Source organism: Corvus brachyrhynchos, unplaced genomic scaffold (assembly GCF_000691975.1).
Source record: "Corvus brachyrhynchos isolate BGI_N302 unplaced genomic scaffold, ASM69197v1 scaffold4, whole genome shotgun sequence".
Lineage (NCBI taxonomy): Eukaryota > Metazoa > Chordata > Aves > Passeriformes > Corvidae > Corvus > Corvus brachyrhynchos.
Window position 1 is genome coordinate 3,701,496 of NW_008237878.1, and position 18,338 is coordinate 3,719,833.

The 18,338-nt window shown below is 37.5% G+C and overlaps 1 protein-coding gene across 6 annotated transcripts in view; it reads left to right on the forward strand.

Annotated features, from left to right (window-relative positions):
* The window catches only part of CACNA2D3 (calcium voltage-gated channel auxiliary subunit alpha2delta 3), a 398,259-nt gene that overhangs the window by 107,218 nt on the left and 272,703 nt on the right, over nucleotides 1-18,338 (forward strand). For all 6 annotated transcript variants that reach the window (XR_001861410.1, XM_017732417.1, XM_017732420.1 and 3 more), the window contains exon 4: nucleotides 15,524-15,583. Coding sequence is in view for 5 of the 6 variants with exons in the window: in XM_017732417.1 (XP_017587906.1) it covers nucleotides 15,524-15,583 (60 nt within the window). In the remaining variant the exon portion in view is untranslated. The remainder of the gene's footprint in view (nucleotides 1-15,523; nucleotides 15,584-18,338) is intronic.

The window sequence follows — 18,338 nt, forward strand, 5'->3', positions numbered from 1 at the left end:
ATCTTACACATTTTTATTTTAATATTGTTTGGCAAAGAGTTCAAACACCTATTGGAAAAAGACTTAACTTGAGCAGAGTAAGCAGCATATGCAAAACAACTCCTCAAAATCCCCAAACAACCATAATTTCCCCCTCCCTCCACCCCGAAAAATGTCTCCCAAAATTCAACACCAAAAGGAATTTAGAGTTGAGGCTGCCAAGACAATACTGCTTTACACCCCTAAGCCCAGCCTTTATACCTAGGAGTTCTAAAAAAATGTTTTTCTTTACTTCCTCAGTCAGTTGAAAACTATCAAGGCCGAGGGTATTGCAGACATTAACCCTGACCACCAGGACATGATTTTGAAAAGACTGGAAATGGCACATTCTTCAGCAAGCCGTGTAATACGTGCAGTGGGAGCATGGCAGTCCCCATATGGAAGTCCTGCTGACAGCAGCAAAATAGTTTTTTAAGCAGCATGTACTGTTATCCTGCTCCAAAGAGCTGTGAATTGTGTGGTGTGGAAGCCTGGAAGCCTGTACCATATCCCTCCTCCATCTGTGCAGGATGGCTATGGTGCCAGACAGGTAGTAGACTCTGCTGTGCTCTGCTACCCTTCATCTGCTTTCATGACTCCCACTAGTAAAAGCAGAATTATACTGCTGAAATTCAGTTAAATCAATGAAATTCCATATGGCACAGGGTTAGTCACTTGTTTTCAATGAAGCCTTTAAAGGGGGCGAGCTTTTAATTTTGATGATATTTAGGTTCTTAAAATCAGGAGTATAATGCAGTTGAAGTCCCTGGTTTTAATAGATTATATGTGTTTAATACAATTAAAAAGCTAGCAGCAACACAAAAAACAACAACAAAAAAACCCCTCTGACATTTGTAGAAGAAAGATGTGTTTTTGACATGCTGGAAATGTAACTGATTTTGAAAACAGCATTTTAAGGTAAAGTTTCAAAATTCTATTCTCCAGTGCAAGACTAGTTTTCTGTGAAACAAGATTACTTTTTAAAAATTTTTAATAGAGCATATACATTTTTTAATGTTTGAAAATTTTCTCCAAACTCAAACCAACCAAATGCCTCTATAAAGCGTTTGACTTCCTTTCCCCGTCTTGTTCTTGATAATTCAGTGCCAAGATTACTCACACCTGGTGCTTTTGTTTCTCCTTAGTATTCTGATTGCCTCTTGAAGCTCTTCACAGTTTCATTCTTCTACAAATGGCTCAGCTGTCTGGAAAAAGGCCGATTGCTTTTGTGAATTTCAGCATTGAGAAGCTCAGTAAAATACTCTTTTGATCTTTCTATAATTGTTTTAACAAAAATATATCTGCATTTCTGTGTTCATTCTTTAACTTAGATTTCTTCACGTATTGAAGTTGCAAATTAATCTTGCTCTATCAGTGTTATCTACGTTCGTCTTCTCAGCTGTTATGCATGAGTTCTGGCTTTTACATTTTCTGGTGAAAATAAAAACTTGGATAATTTTTTTCCCCCATGCTGCTGATGTACAAGCTTTTCTCAGGTCCTCTGTTGTCCTGTTTTGGCCCTTCCTTTGTCCTCTGTGTTACTGATTACCTTTTGATCTCTCAGCATATTTCATACTCATGGCATGTTTCATTTGCCATGAGTATTTTCTGGAACCTCTAAGGAGTCTTCTAAAGCCTCAAACCATTCTTGAATTATTCCCCAAGAGTTTCTGTCCATGTTTTAGGAGAATTCTACCTGTATGCTTTTGCATTTCTCAGATGGAATCCAAGCATTCCATACTTTCTGTTAATTTATTTATTTCAGTAATTCTCTTGCCTTGCTCTATCAAGATGGTAGTTGTGACACACTGCTGGTTGGTGATTCCACCATCCCCGATTTTTTTTGCATCAGGTACACAGCCCAATATAAAAATCTTTCTGCTGAATCCCTGAGAGTATATCCTTTGTGCTGTATGATGGAATCCGGTTTTACTCCTTTTTATTTCAACTACTAAAGAAGCCCCAATGCTCAAAATATGATGAAAAATCCTTGTTTGCAAGGTTAACCATTGAAAAAGTAGGATACTGGTTAAGGTTGGCAGTAGATTATTTATATTCTGACACAGTTTTAAATTATTTAATAATTTTTCTTTAGAACTTCTGGCCTAATGAATAGAGCGGACTTGCTCAAAGGTTTAATCAGTGCTGCATGGGGAAATAAATTGTGCATTAAAAAAAATCATATTTTTATATTTTAAACAAACAAGTTTTCCTATGTAATATTCAACTTTATGTGCCAGGGCTATCTACTCAGAATGTCCTCCAGAAAAAAACCCCCTAGGTCTGATTTCTCCGATTCTATGCTAAGAAACCTTGTATGCAGCAATCCTAAAAGTTGGAATTTTTTCATGCTGGCTGAAGTTAAACCCAATGTTTTGTTCTTCACTTTGCTGGATATAAGATGCTAAAATAACGTAATAAAGATGTTCACTAGAATAGTGTAATTTACATAAGAAAACTGTTTTTTTTTCTTTTGTTACAGACTATTGCCAAAAGGTGGCAGTCTTTGTCCCCAAAATCCTGCGCTCTCTAGGAAATGTTACGTATGGCAAACATAATTTATTCCTAGGTACACCAGATAATAAAAATTACTTTTTAAGTAGACACAGAGGGTAAAACCTCCTACATTTTGAAGTTTAAGTGGGACATAGCTATAGTTATATTTTATTTTGATAGTGGAATGTTAAATAACAAAGCTTGGAAGGGAGCAGTGATGGGGAAAGACCACTTCACAAGTAGTCTGCTGAAGAGCAAGAACTGCTTGGGTCTCAGATTTGGTTAGTGCCTGAAGTGCTTCATCTTTTGGAGATGCTGTTAGGAGCTGATGCTTTAGATCAGTAGCTTGCTGTGCTCATCAATCAACCCGATGAAATTAATAGAAACAATCCACTTCCGTTTAAATTCATGTTCAAGTTGTTGATTTTTCTTTACAAGTGATTCAGTTAGATCCAAGCAAAGCACAGATTGGTTTCTTACAAATTAGCCTAAAAAAGGCAATTGATGATAAATGATAACCTTGCTAAATATATGCAAAAATTTGGCTGTACGTTTTTTTGTTTTAAATTGTAGTTCTTTTGTTGTTGTGGTTTATTTTTATAGTGAGAGTTGCTCAGGCTGTGGGGGGAGGATGGACTTTTTGGCAGGGCTCTGTTAGACCTGTAGTAAAGCAAGGGCTTCCTCTACTTAGCTGAGGAAATACCTGAGTAGTCCAGAAAGTGTTCAAAAGTTAATAACATGCCAAGATCTATTATTGAGTTAAAAGTGAGGAAAATTAAGTCGTTTTAGGAGAACTTACCAGTGTTATACTTTGAATTCAGAAGTGTGGCAGGCAAATTTCTTGTCACCAATTGAAGAGCATGGAAGGAGTGTAAACTGAGCTGCACCTTGAGTTTATTATATATGCAATATCTCTCTATTACTCTCTGCCTAATTTTCTGAATCTCTCTCGTGAGGTTTTTCAGTCAATGGTTATCTCAGATCTTCTGCCAATAGTTACAATAGACTGAGACATTTTCAGATGAAAGAAGTCATTGCTCTGTCTTTTTAAAAAATTTATGGCTATTTATTGGTACTTACATTATTGAGGTCTTATATAATTTATATGGATTATGTGAGATATCAGAAATAGAAAAAATCCAGTTGGTGAGAACTCATTCTGAGCCATTTAAGTGTTACACAGACGTGTTCTCCATTTCAATTTGCTCTTTATTTCTTCAAGGGCCTATGATGAAAGCCTAATTACTGAGCATGTTTGACTCATCTCTGTGTCCTGGTGTAGTGAAAACATTAATTATAAAGGTTTGGTCATAGAAAATACCTTTCATTTCATCTTCTTTTCACTAGAAATATAGAATGGTTTGGGTTGGAAGGAACATGAAAGATCATCTTGTTCTACCCCCTTCCATGGGCAGGGACACCTTCTACTATCCCAGGTTGCTCCCGGCCCCGTCCAACCTGGCCTTGGACTCTTCCAGGGATGCAGCAGCCCCAGCTTCTCTGGGCACCCTGTGCCAGGGCCTCACCATCCTCACAGAGAAATATTTCTTCATGATATCTAATCTAAACTTGCTGCCTTTCAGTTTGAGGCCATTACCCCCTGTCCCATCACTACATGCCCTTGCACAAAATCTTTTTCCAGCTCTCCTGTAGCCCCTTTAGGTACTTTAGCATTACACGTTTTTCATGACAGATATTGCAAATCACTTTATTCAATTTATTACTTTGGAATGGGTTGTAACTGTTAAAAGGGCATAAAAGACCCTTTTAAAAAGCTAAATCTAATATATAAGTCTTTGAGAGGTTGCCCAACAGATTTAATAACCAATAGATGATGGATTTTAGAATCTAACACTGCACAAACACACCAGGTCTATCATAAGCCCCTTTCAGTGGTACCAGTGGGGTTTCATGAAGGTCCGATCCAAGACTGGCCCTGAGTGTTTGTTTAAGGTATGTCCTGCTATCACCCCACAAACCCCTGGCTGGAGGAACAATCCCCCATTCTCATCCCTGCCTTTGGCCATGCTGTTGCCATGCCAAGGACAGATTTATTGAGGTGTGCAAAGTCAAGGTGTTCACAGAGGCTCCAGCCTGCAAAGTGAAGGCAGTTTCACAGAATAAGGATTTAATTAAAGGGAAGCCTAGTTCCATATGGATCCACAGAGTTAGCTTAGATCTTTCCATTCTCCTATTATTTCTGTGATTCTCCATTAGTGTGTGAGTTTTAGATTGAACAACCACAGAAGGCAAGGAGCATCAATGGCTATAGATCTTTATGGCCTCATGGTTTGTTCATGGAAAATTGGTGTTTTGCACATGTTTCTCAGGGTCAAGTCGACTGAGACTTAAAACTGCTTGTAGCAACCGTAATGATCTCAGCGTTTTGGTTTTTCCCCCTTTGTTAGCACTTTGCAGGTTGGAGCACATTTGCTGGTTGTAGATAAATGGATGGTGGGAGAACCTGTGGTGGTGGGTGAGGTATTTCAGCCAGTAGAGGAAGCCAGCAGTGGGGGTGGTTCACAATTCTCCTACAGTCCAAGATAATGGGAAACTATTGTTATAATTTACTCACTGCCTCTGCAAACTTAAGTGAATAGCTTTTTTTAAGCTTGGTTGCAATCTTGGTTGTTACTTTTTGAACCTGCAGGCGTTGGCTAGCTCTGTGAAGACTCTTATTGTTCCCAGATGCATTTTAGAAGCACTTTGAGAGTCAAGAGAAAAAAATTAATAAAAAAATGAGAGTATTCTATGAAATTACTTCCCTAGGTCATACCAAAATCTAGAGGTGTGTCAAACTTAATGGAAAGTATGTGCTGCATTGCATATTTTACTTAGTTTTCCAAATAAATCTGCATACAATAATTAAATGGTGAATGTTTCAATTGATAAAAACTAATTAAGAGGTGAAAGTATAGCAATCTTTTAGTCACTAGGAGAATACAAGTTACAAGACTCTTCTTAATAAGGAGCAAAACACCCCCTGGATTTGAACTCATTACCTTTACAAAGCAAAGCAGATAAGGTTTTGATTATGCAATGCAGCTTTTCCTTTGGGTTTGGGAATTTGCAATTTTCCATTAATTACAAGGACAGTTTAATATTGTTCTTAAATAGTTTGAAAAATAATATTATTACAAAAAAAAAATATTTATAAAAATAATTAATGAATAGATGGGATGGAGTCTATACACGAATACAGACTTGCCAATCTGTATATATCATCTGGGACTTCATCATTAATCCATAGGGTACCAGCAAAACCTTTTAGATACATGGAACTGATGTCCAGTTACTAAGTCTGGACAAGTGTCCACACCGGAAAGTTTTTCCAAAATGTCCAAAACCAGAGAGCTTCAACATAGCCCATATTTCTTTTTTGTACTAGACCAGCCAGAATATACAAAACTATGAAAAGACTGAATTATCACTTAATCTGAAAGTTGATTTTATAATTATTTCCAACATTCTCAGAAACCAAGTCTCCAGAACTATAAAGTATGGTTCGGGAGACCAAAGAAGCTTGGAATTTTATCTTTGAACTTCATCTTTTTACAAGAGAGAAACCAGGGGAAATGCATTGGTTTACTCTTTTAAACATAATACTGATGTTCTTTTCATTAAGACTCTGTAGCACTTCTGTTCTTGGGAACCAGCTCTTGAAATTGGCAGGGCTGGGGCCTTGACACAAGGTTTTCTTTGAAATTCTGTTCCAGCTGGATCAAGTTTTTAGCATTTGGAAACTCCACACATGGAAGCATATGGCTATTAGAAATGTATCACAGCAAGACTGTCTGCAAGTGAGATCCTTTAAAGTTCTTTACACTGTGAATTTTCAGTACTGGGTTGAACAAGACTTTCCCCCACCTGGATCATTACTTTCTTATTGCTTGAGCCAGCAGCAGGCAGGGGAAACTGTGTCTTTCTCTCCTGAGGCACTGTCAGTGCATCCATGTGCCTTCTGGACTCAGGAGAGAGTTTTCTTCTCTCTGTGCTCACATTAGGGCACTGGAAAATGGGAGGGTCAGCAGCCAAGTGGATCTGTTGATGGGTTTAGGAGAGGCTGAGGAAGGTACTGCCCCAAAGAGCAGAGACTGGAGAAGAATGAGATGGTCTAAAGAGACAAAGGAAACAGAATTGGACTGTGCTATGCAAGATATTCTAGATGTGCTTAATGAGAGTGCAAAAGGAATAGGGAAAATTGGAAATGGAAGTTGGCAGAGCGAGGAATTGGTAGGGGCCTAGAAAAGACTGGTCATGAACGTGCTTGACAGTGTGAACACCAAAGCTGTTATGAAGAAAGAATAATTGGTAGGCACTACAGAAGAAGTGGAGAATAGTATGAAAAATTTAAAAGTGGAGTTTGGGACACCTAATGTGACATTAATAAGCTCAGAATATGGAGACAGGAGTAGGAAAGAAATAGGAGTGTAGGTCTAGGGCTGTGCTTAGTAAGGAAAGGAGCAGAACTAAGCCATGGCTATGTTTGAAGGCAGAATTTGGTATGTGCTAGTATTGAATCCATGCCTGTTTAACCTGAAAGGTAACACTGGATTTCTAAGTCTTGGGTGAATGCTTGCAAAATCCACTACTGATCCATCTAGAAATGGATATCAGGAGCTTGCTACACATCTTCACAACAATGCTTTATTTGCCTCAATATCTATCCTAGAGAGTTCTACTTGCAAGAGGAAGTTGGGAAGGTTTTAGTCGAAAACTCAGTTTCATTTTCCTTTCAGTTTTTTAAAATTTTCCCTTTCAGTTAATCTATTGGCAATTGACATCCTGACCCTGTGAGAATTAAAAACCAGTTCAATGGAAATTGCATTTCTTGGTGTGAAAGAGAAGACAAGGCTCTGTACCTTGTGATCAAGTGCTGGGCTAGACAATGGAAGTAAGTCCCTGCGAACTCTGGAACTGACCTTTGTTTTGAGTAATAAGTCTTCAGGGATTTTTCTGCTGTTATGTGGCAGTAATCTGGTTGGAAACTGAAAGGAGGACAGTATATCATGACTGGTTTGGTTGAACAAGGCCACAAATTGCAAGATGAATTTGAATTAACTTGGGGGATTGAGCCTTAGTGCAGAGGTGAGGAAAAAGCTGAGTGAGGGAACAAAGCAAAGACAATTTATTGCACTTGGTCCGCCTAAATGTAAACAGAACAGAAACACCTCGACTTGTCCCAGGACTGCTGTCAGGAAAAAGCATTGCTTCAGGTGTCCTTTCCCTTATTGAGTGAACATGGGAATGTTTCCATTTCTCTTGAGCTCATTTGTTTTGTGCATACGGTGTGGGATCCGTGTCCCTTAGCTTCAACCACATAAATTTAAACATCTAGCGAAGAAATGAGTGAAGGAAAAGTTCCAAAGGTCTTGCTGTCTTTTATGAGCTATTTTAGAATGGGACATGCAGCACCTTTGGAGTTTTCTGCCTCTGCATATGAAGGGTGTTTAGGTAACTTCAGTGGAGAGGTGATTAACTTTGAAATAGATGAGGTTAGGTGAGAGAAATCCAACCAACAGAGAATTTTGCATTAAAAGAATTTACATGAAAACAGTTATCCCAAATCTTTCTCAAGTAAGATCTGCCAAGCATCCAGCAGTGGTGCTGAGAGCTGTCAGAGCTGAGGGAAGGCTATTTTTGCTCAACCATGTATGTCCTCACTGGCCTCAAATGCAGAACAGACAGTCTGTCATTATCCAAGCAGGAGAGCGATTGTGACAGTCAGGTAAAGAGTATGACCTGTGGCACCTTAAATGTGTGAAAAAGATTAATAAATCAGATGTTTTAATCTAGTGGTTTCCACATACAGGAGGGGAAAAAGGGTCATAATGACACATACAAGTTAGTGTTGACAATATATTTAAAGGTGTGTGTAAACAGGTGGGTGCTTGGACTCACAGGCCTGCTTCCCTTGCTTTTGAAAGGTGTTTTACAAAGTAACATTTTGATTAGATTTTAAAATTTATGTGGAAGAGAACAATGCACTGGTTGTGAATTATTCATTGAAAGCAGAACTTGACAAATTGTATTGCCATGTTGCAAGCGAAATTAAAAGGATGCATAAAGGTATTTCCAGAGAATTACACAACCTTGGGTGGATGCGTGGTTGGTGCAAAATGCAGAAGAATCTTCCTCTTGGCCCTGAGGCAGGAGAGGTGGTGGCTGAAGGAGCTGGTTGTTACTGTATCCCAGCCAGACAAATCACATTTTAAATATCCCTGGAACAGCTCTAAATTGTGTCTGCAGCCGAACTGACTCCTTGATGTCTGGGACTTACAGAATTAAAAGTATGGAATAAAACCCTATTTAACACCTCATTCTGCTCTGTGCTAGACATAATAACATGGTAGGAGCAGATTTGATAATCTGTGTTCCACAAATCTGCATATTTTATATCTGATATATTGGCTTTGTGCAGCCTTTTGAGCACTAAAGAACTTGGTACAAGACAAATGTGTTATCTTCTTCATATGGAGCCTTCCTTCCATGCCCTAGCAGTCTCCAGATGCCATAATTAAATATAGTGTTGGCCTAGTTAAGTAGAAATGCATCTAATTACTCCAGGATTGTCTCAGCCACTGTTAGGCAATGTGTGAATTTCATGTACTTTAATCCATTTACAGTTTCATTTCTGTTTGTCCAGCACTGTGCCAAGCTGAACTCTTGTTGCTTCAAAAAAACCAGCTAGCACTCTAACAACAATCAACCTGAATATCTGCCAGTTTTGAATGAATATAAGTGGATAATTGAAGTTATTTGCGATAATTGCATATGCTAAGCTTTTAATTTATTTTTATCCTTTATTTGTAATTTCTGCTTTGATTGTGCTTTGCTGCGCTTAGTGTGGCTGAGCATTGTCTGGCTGGGTTGCAGTGGAATTTGATAGTAGTCATAGAGCAGGCAGTTTTTGTATGGCATTAGTTGCAAGATTGATTTCTATCTTAAGCCACAAGCACTAGGAAATCGAATATCAAGATAACAGGCACTAAATAATTTTTGGTGCACCTTAGTCACAGCAACAGCAATTTTAGTGATAAAATTTCCTAGAAAATACCTCACAGCTGAGGAGAACAACCCAAGGAATAAAATATGCTGCTGGGCTTTCTGAAAAGAGGAAACTTCTGTGTGTTTGTGTGTCCCTGTGCTCAGGGATTAAACCAGCCAAACTGCCAGTCTGGTGTCATTGCCCTGTCAAAAAACTCGTGTGTTTCTGACAGGAGTAAATGTTCCTCCAAGGTCAGCATGTATGTCTGATGCTTCTCCATGCATTATGGCAAACACTTATGCAAAGCTTTTTGTGATAAAACACTGAGATTTGGAAGCCTGTTTGCACATTGGGCATTCATTGCTATCTGATGGGTATGGGCTTGGGAAATAATACTGAGACAGAGGAACAACATCAAATACTCTCTCTTGGCTTCTTTGCCTTCTCCACTAAATGAGATGTGAAAGGAGCAAACCCCGGAACTCCGAGGGAAGTAAGGAGGACCTGCAGCAGAATTAGCACCATGCCAGAATATTACCTAAGCTCACTTAATGCTAATAAATCTTGTTCTTTCTCAAAACAGCCCGAACTTGTCAGAAGTTTCCAAGCACCTGCAGCCTTACAGATTTTCTGGAGAGGAAAACCCCTTTTTCACGTCAGAAATGAACCCCAAAATGGGGAAGTCATAGGAAGGTACCTGGGCAATGTTTCTAAAGTTTAGTGCCCTATTGCTGAGTGCTCCCACATGCACGGCGTGGGCTTCTCACAGAGAGGCCAGTGAAGAAAATTGCTCTGATAATGGAAACACAATCTCGTTTCTCTCCCAGGAATACTTTCAACTGCTGAACTGTGTTTAAATAGTTATCTGGAAGCACTTTAGGGAATATTTTTGGCATGTTCACAGCTCAATTACTGTAAATTTTGATTGGAAATTAGGCATGCAAATCAATAGTAGGGTTATTAAAATTGCACTGAATATTTCACCTGAAGAAGGGTAACTATTTGTAGTTATAAGTATTTTCTGTATACAGAAAACTGATGTTTCAGTGTACAGAAGGCTGCTAGTTTTTGGTTGGTAATGTACTAGAAATCTTGCTACAAAATATGAAAGAAATAAAGTTTTGAAAACAGGCATAGGTTTTCCTTTCTTGTTATCTGCTGTTTTTCTTAATAAAGTTCATTATACTTGATTAAGATAGAAATCTTGGTTACAGTTCCATACATAGGAGTCAGAGGGACAAACCTGTTAAAGTTACACAAATTATTGTTACTATTTTTTCTTCCAAAACACATCTCAAATCAACCTCAAAGTCATATTCAAATTTTTTAGGAACCTCAAACAGATCTGATGCCAAGGCAAATAATGAGAAAGTTCTTTAGGGTTCAGGGCTATTTTCTGTAGTTAGTTGAATGCATTTGATGCTGGACTATAAGAGCAGCCTACAGGTTTATCTACATTTCTTTAATAACTGTGATATCCCAGTGCCTTTTTTGAAATGAAAAGTTATTATATTGATATTATGGGACATACACTATTTATGTGTTGGACTGAGATGGTACCAGTACCTAGCTGACACTAGTTATAATTAAATTAGAGCCATCTTTTATCCTTTTTTTTGTGATTTGTAGCAGTCTGGTTTGCAGAAGAGCAATTTTGAGAAGCATTTCTGGTTTTATGTGTTGTAGTTGGTTCATCTTAGAAAAATAGAGAGGAAACAATGCAATATAAATTTTTCTTTAAGATTTCATAGCTGAAAAGAGAGAAGAGCATAACTTCACTCAGCATTTATGGATAAAGATTAGTAACCCTCCACAGTTTAGGAGTTCAGAAACTGTTTCAAATTTGGTTATGCTTATGAATTTATTTAATCTAACTTCAGAATGGGATTCTAATGAAAGAGAATCATTAAGAAGTAATCTAAAATCTTTAAAAAGTGCACGAAAAGAGAAAATATCTCAGAAGCTAAAATAACTACCCTATCCTCTGGATGTTTGTGTGATGTGTTTTTCTTAAAAATGTTATTTACATCTTTTATTTTCACCTTTCTTTCCATTTCTGTTCCTTTTCCCTCTTTTTGTTGGATTCTTTTTTCCCCTCATTCTGTTTCACCTTTCCTTTGCTATCCCTATAACAACCTAACTTCAAAGAGAATTTGTCTGGGAATATCCGTTCACTGAAATTATAATATAATTTGTCAAGAAAATTACCCAATTCAGAGATAGCTCAGTGATTTATTAAAAAAAATACTGTGAGGTAACAAACAAATTTTCATCTCTCAGCTTTTTCTATGTTGTTTGTGATATCAGTACCACTGAATATACCAAATATAGACCTTCTGGTTTGGTGAACATTTGAGGTTTTTTGTAGATATGTTATTTGTTCATCTTTTGCTTCATGCCCTGTTTTTATCCAGGCTCCATTGTGATATTCTGGGTCAGGCAGTTCACCTTTCTCATGTTTATGTGTATTGGGAAAGTTCTAAGGATTCGTTCCTTAACTGGGAACCTCAAGAGAGCTGTGTGTTAGAGCCTTATAATTGCTTTATCTAAAGATTATGTGCTGCCCTTCACCTGCCTGCCCATGTGCACATAGACAGTTTTCCACATTTAGGGCTAAATTCTTCTGAAAACAATCTAGAAGGGTGTAGCTGTACCAATTCTCACTCTGTGTTCATAATTCATTGCATGTAAGTGCATGCAGAGAACTCACAATTCCCTTCAGGATAACCACAGCTTGGGAAGCATTTACTTGCTACAGCAAGGATTTGAGAGTGTGGTTACTCAAATGAAAATATATTGGCAATTGTATTAAGAGTGTCATTATGAACTGTTAAGCTAAAATTGCTAATCATGCTAATGTTGAGAATTATTGCTAGATAACTGCTCAATCATTAAAATATTTTAAAAGGGGTTTTTTGCCTCCATATAAAAATGTTGCAGTATTACATGTGGTTTTTATATTTTTGCCTGCAGAGTGCTAAGGAATTTTTTCCATCATGCTTCATCCCTTTGGGGACTTCTTTAAAAAAAATCCAATCAAAAACTCCCCTCAAAACACAACAAAAACCCATGAAACATTTGCATTCAATTTCTTCATTCTGATATAATTTGTGTATATCCACTAATATGTCATTTTGTGGAGTTGGGCTTATTATTGGCTTCCCTTTTCTGTAACTGTCCCAGATTTCTCATGGTCTCCTTCATAATGGTGTTGAGATACTTAAAGCAAATTGTGGTTAAAGACTGATACATAGAAAATGCAGCATATGCTTGTATTGTTTTCATTTCATGTACCAAACGTTTAATTTTTTATTTAGCTTTGTGAGGGCAATGCATAAAATATGCTTACATATTTGCTCCTACAGCTTCAAGGAAAAATTCCTATCAGTAGACAGTTCACTTCTTTGTCATTGAGTTTCTTGTAGAGAATGTTGCTGAAATGTACATTAAAAAAAGTAACAAGTGAAATCTTAATGAATAATTCAATAAAATACCAAGCATTTTCATTTCTGAGCTGCCCTTGTTACCAGATGTTTCTACTATTACCCGTCTTATGCTTCTCTAGTTATTTCTTACATGTGGAGATAAATCTTAGTTTAAATTTATTTCACTGAGGCAAAAATGTAATTGAAACACATTGGGATCAATACAAACTATATAAGAAGCCATGAATTATTTTTCAGCCCGCCAGGTACTAATATCTAATATCACTGGTATCTCATGAAATACAATAATAATTTTTCTTTTGATGAGTAAGTAAATATTTCAGCACAGAAAGAAAAACCATGGTTTTCTTTTTCTTATGAAAAATTCTTTTCTGTATGAAGAATTTTTTTGATCTTTTACTTTTTTTCTCTCAAACTCATCAGTCATGAACTTTTGTATCAGGTGAGCACAGAGTAGTAATACACCTATGGGCTTTATTATAAAGGACACCACATCTGCAGTAATGCATTGAATTAGAGTAGTTGTTCTACATAAAAGGCCTTTTCCATACTTGAAAAACAAGGGCTAAATTTGTAAAATCCTTTCAGCAGGCCACTAGCATGCTAAATAAAGATGGGCTTCTGAGAACGTTCAAATGTGTATGAATTTGTTTCAGTTTCTGTAAGGTTTCCCCCTCAGAGGAGTAAATTTGTGTTACTTCCCTTTCTAGGCTCTAAAGACAAAAATTTAGTGGCTCAAATGAACGTTCATTAATGTTTCACATTGCAAGGTCTGTTCTTAGTACTGTTCAAATAGTACAGGAGTAGTGGGAACAGCTGCACAGAAGTTCACTGTTTCCTCTGAAATGTTTTTCCACGGATCCCCCTCCTGCAGCAGATTGGGATGCATTGTTATTGATGGGTTCTTTTACCCCTGTACGTGGGAAGGTGAGCTTGGACATTTTGCCAGTTCAGTTCTGGTTTGATTTGCCCAGCATTGGAACCATCTCAGTTCAGTTCCAGTTTGGGTCAAAAGGGTTTGCTGTGACCACCTGGGTTTTCATGGGACAAGATGTTTAAAGCTGGAACCAGTCAAATGTCAGGGATGTACTCCCAGTACAGGGCTCAGGGAAGGTGGCCCTTTGCTGGGCTTTATCAGCCAAGGTATCAAGAGTGTTTCTAGTTTGTAATCTCATGTTTGAGATTGTAATTCTGCACCAAAGAAGAGGTCTGGAGAGCCTCCCCACAGGGTGTGCAGGGAGGGGTAGAAGCCCAGCAGAGGCCCCAGGGTTTTGGAGCTTGTGCTTGCTGTGGGTAGTGGAAGGTGGGATGGAGCAGTGAAGGAAGGCTGGGAATTGCCACTGCTCCTCAGACCCTGCTGAGCACAAACCCTCCCTGCAGCCCCTGTGGTTCTGCTTAAACTGTCAGTGTTCTCCTCAACCATTTTTCTGCATTGGCAACCAGAAATATTTTTCTTGGTTCAGTTTCCATTATAGTTCAAGCTGTATAGCAATCAATATGAATTCTGATTTCATTTTGATTTATATCCAAAGAGTTGATAAATGTGCAAACTGTTATGAAAAGGGGGAAAAAAAATGTGTGCACGACTGCCCACTCTGCATATCGTTAATGAGAGTCTGGACCTCGCTTTGTGATGTAAAATATTTGAAAAATATCTATGTGCACCAGTGCACATTCAGCAAAGTAAATAAAAGTCATGTACAGGGTATTCTTTGTTTGATTTTGGGATGTACATATATGAATGTTCAGGTAGATTAAATAAAAAGTAGGAGTTCCTCCCATGGCTAAAATACTCTGAAGTATAAAGAACCCTGAGTAAAACCTTAGAAAGGGTATAATGTTATTTCCCAGCAGAATATCTGCAGCAAACCCCTCTATGAATTAAATGATTTGGGTAGCTCTGTTTTGGTGCAACCTTGTTTTTTTCCTGTCAGATGATAACGGTGAAGAACAATAACTACTACAGGGAACTCTGGATATTGCTAAGAGGGTAAAACCACTAGAGAATTGCTGCCATTCAGTAAATGTTACTTCTGTAATTGCAGAAAAATCTTGTGGTAATGTACCATGTTAAGGTAGTATTTCATATGTTCAGTAAAAAAACCTAGTCTCTATTTTTCTTATCATTTATAGCTGATGTGTAATTTAGAAACTCATTTTTATGTCAGTTTCTTGAAATCAAGTGTGTTTGAAATACCTATTTTAATGTTAAGGAAGATTTGAAAAGGGCTGCTATGTGCAAAATAAAGTCCAGCGTGAAATAAACTTTATTTTTTTTCTCTCAAAAATCATTTCAGAATGGGAGCTGCAGGAAGCTGAGCACTGATGGGAAAAGTGACCTTTTTATTTCTTTATTTATTAATAGTTGAGCAGTTGTAACAGTTTTGTACCACCAGCTGTGGATACTGAGGCTTTAAGAAACTTTTTTAAAAAAAATCTGTATCATTTATTTGTATTCAATGAAGTATGAGAGCAGATGGATTGCACAATGCTCAAAAAATCTCTGCTTTTGTACCAGGTTATAAAATTGTTATCCATTATTTCAAAAACACACTTTTTTTTTTTTTTTTCCCAGCGCCTTGTTGAAGCTGCAGAAGATGCTTACCTGAAACATGAATTTGATGCTGACTTACAGGTAGTAAATAATTACTTTCGTGACTGTTTTTCATCAGAGTATATATAATGGTTTATACAATAGCTTGCTTGAAGACCTGCTGTAGAAAGCCAAGCATGTGAGTAATAGAAGGATGCTGATTACAGAAAATGGAATTAATGAAGGCTGTCTCAGTATTTTGACAGGTTATGTACTTAGCGCTTGTGTGTTGGGACACCAAGCAGGTGGATTTTACTCTTTCAGAGATTTCATTTAAACTCCCTTGCATATCTGAGCAGGTCACAATTTTAAGCACAGCAGTTAGCCTCGTGTTGTGTCGCTGCAGTGTGCTAGTAAGGAATTGCTCTGCAGAGAGGCGAGTTTGCACATGGGGTGGGACCCACAGGGATGGGATTAAGTATGACCTTGATTTGTGCAAGTGCTCTGTGTTTGGATCCGTGTCTAGAGCAGACAATGGTTTTCCTCTTTCCTAGGAGCCCTTAGAGCTGCACCACTGTTGTGTGTTGCCTTTAGGAATAACACGGGAGGGAGCAGCACTGTGGCAGCTCACAGCTAAAAATGTTTAAAAGAAAAGCCTTTGCCTGAATAAGACGCATAATTTAAAAAAAAAAAAGGCTGATTTTAGAAACCGAGTAATTTAACCCGACATTGAAAGTTTAACAGAAAGTCTTACTCGGTGCTTAGATGAGTAAATACCTCCTTACCTTCAATTGAATTCCTATATCCATGGTTCCTTGAATGCCATGTTAGGTGGAGTTTTGTCTACTTTGCCTCTACCTAGTTTTAATTTTAAAACTTTCTGTGAATGTTTGCCATAAGTCTATTTAAATTTTAAGCTTAAAGAATTAAAGGAAACAGAGGCTTTTTCCATAGATATTTTCCCATACGTGTATCTAAGAAATAAACAGATCTGTTAAGTTCTGTTTTCAGATTTTGCCATGGTTACTTCCTCTAATCAAAACCACTTTATTTTAATGAAAATATGATGCAAATTACTGATTTCTCTGCAGAAAGAAAACATAGAGTAAACTTATCAGAGCCAAGCATAAAAAAATTGAGTTTAGAAGGCTGTAATACTGAGATCTGTCAGCCCAGGTTCGAGTAAGGATGAAATGAGCACAGTGAAAATGATAATTCACATTATTGTTGTATATTCGAGGAGTGCTGGGTTCTGTATTCAAGTGCTTTAGAGTTCTATTACTCTCCAGCCTTGCAGAGGTGTGCTGTGTTTCATTTTGTTGAACTTTAAGCCTTGGAGAAATAGGAACTGTTGTCTGAATAAATCAGAAACGCACTTCATAGAAGATGTTTTAGAGGGCTACAGTAAATGCTTCTTCACTGCAGGACAGTTCTCACTTTGACAAAGTCCTTTTTTTTTGCCGGGGCTCTGCGATATTAACACTTTCAGGAAGCCAGTTAAAAGCCATTTGTGTCAGCAGCATTAACAGGACAATCAAATCTTTGTGTGGAGCTCTGTTGTTTATTACTGTCACGGTCCATTAAAGCTAATCAATTGTTAATCTTGGTTTCAGCGACCCCTTTGCAACCCTTGCTGGGTGATTGTTGTTCTTTATCAAAAATCTCGTAATACCATCTGCTCAGTATAAAGTAATGGCCGGGATGATTTGATAGTGTACATTCAAGTGAAGTGGGACAGAAGGCTTATATAATGTACAGTGTATACAATTCTGCTATCAAAGAGGAATTTTTTGGCATGTGTATTGCTTAGGCTGACGTGTGGAAGATGGGATTAAATGCTTTCAATTAGTGATATGTGATATAGCACCAGCCTGTGGTCTTTGTGCTCAGATATTCTGGAAATTCAGAAAGCCCATAAAGGAAGTAGTTTTGCTTTTTATTTGTCCAACATCACCTTCTGTGTCTTGAGGACAGCATAGATAGTATTGTTTTAGTACATAAAAATGATAAAGGGGGGAAATAAAATTGTATTAATATTTTTATTGACTGTAGAAAAACACCAACTTAAAGAAAATAATAACTGTGAGGGTTCACCTTTCAGACTGCTGGTATTCTCTTCAGCAATGCTGAAACTGTATTACTTGGTTAGACTAGACTCGATCCCTTCTGGGGCATTTTTCTTAGTAACATTATTAGCTTTGTCCTTAGTTATCCAATAGGTATTCTAATCAATATACTGTAATTCTGTGTAATGGTCTAAGCACTCAACTATCTATCCCTGGACTGAATCTATTGGCACCACCAACCTTGTAGTTAAAAAATAAAATTCCAAGAGAATTGAAAGGAATAAATCAAAATGTTTGATGTGATGTTTAACTCATCAGCATCATACATTGCATATTTGAGTAATGGCCCAACTATGAATCAATGAAAACAGTCTTTAAAGATTTAACCTGCAATATTTGGGGTTTGGGTGATTCTTTTTTTTGTTTAGGGATATGAGGTTATAAGGTAATAACCATCTAAATGCTACTTACATTTGAGTCTCAGTCCAAGGTTTTCTTACCTCATGGATATGGGTGTAAGTCCTTCTGTGTTATTAAATACTATTTTCAAGTTTATAAGTGGAATTTCTTTAGTCATGCCTAATGTATTTGGGGATGTAAACTAAGTTACCATTTGTATTACTGCAGCAAGTTGCCCTGTCACAATATATTCACAGGTGTAAATAATTGCTCCTCTCACTTCTTCCTTTATATGGGAATGTCTGTGCTCACCTTTGTTTAAAATGAAGCCATCTCCCTGATTTTGAGACTTTAACATGATGGAAAAACCCCCAGCAAAGAGGTCAACTGCC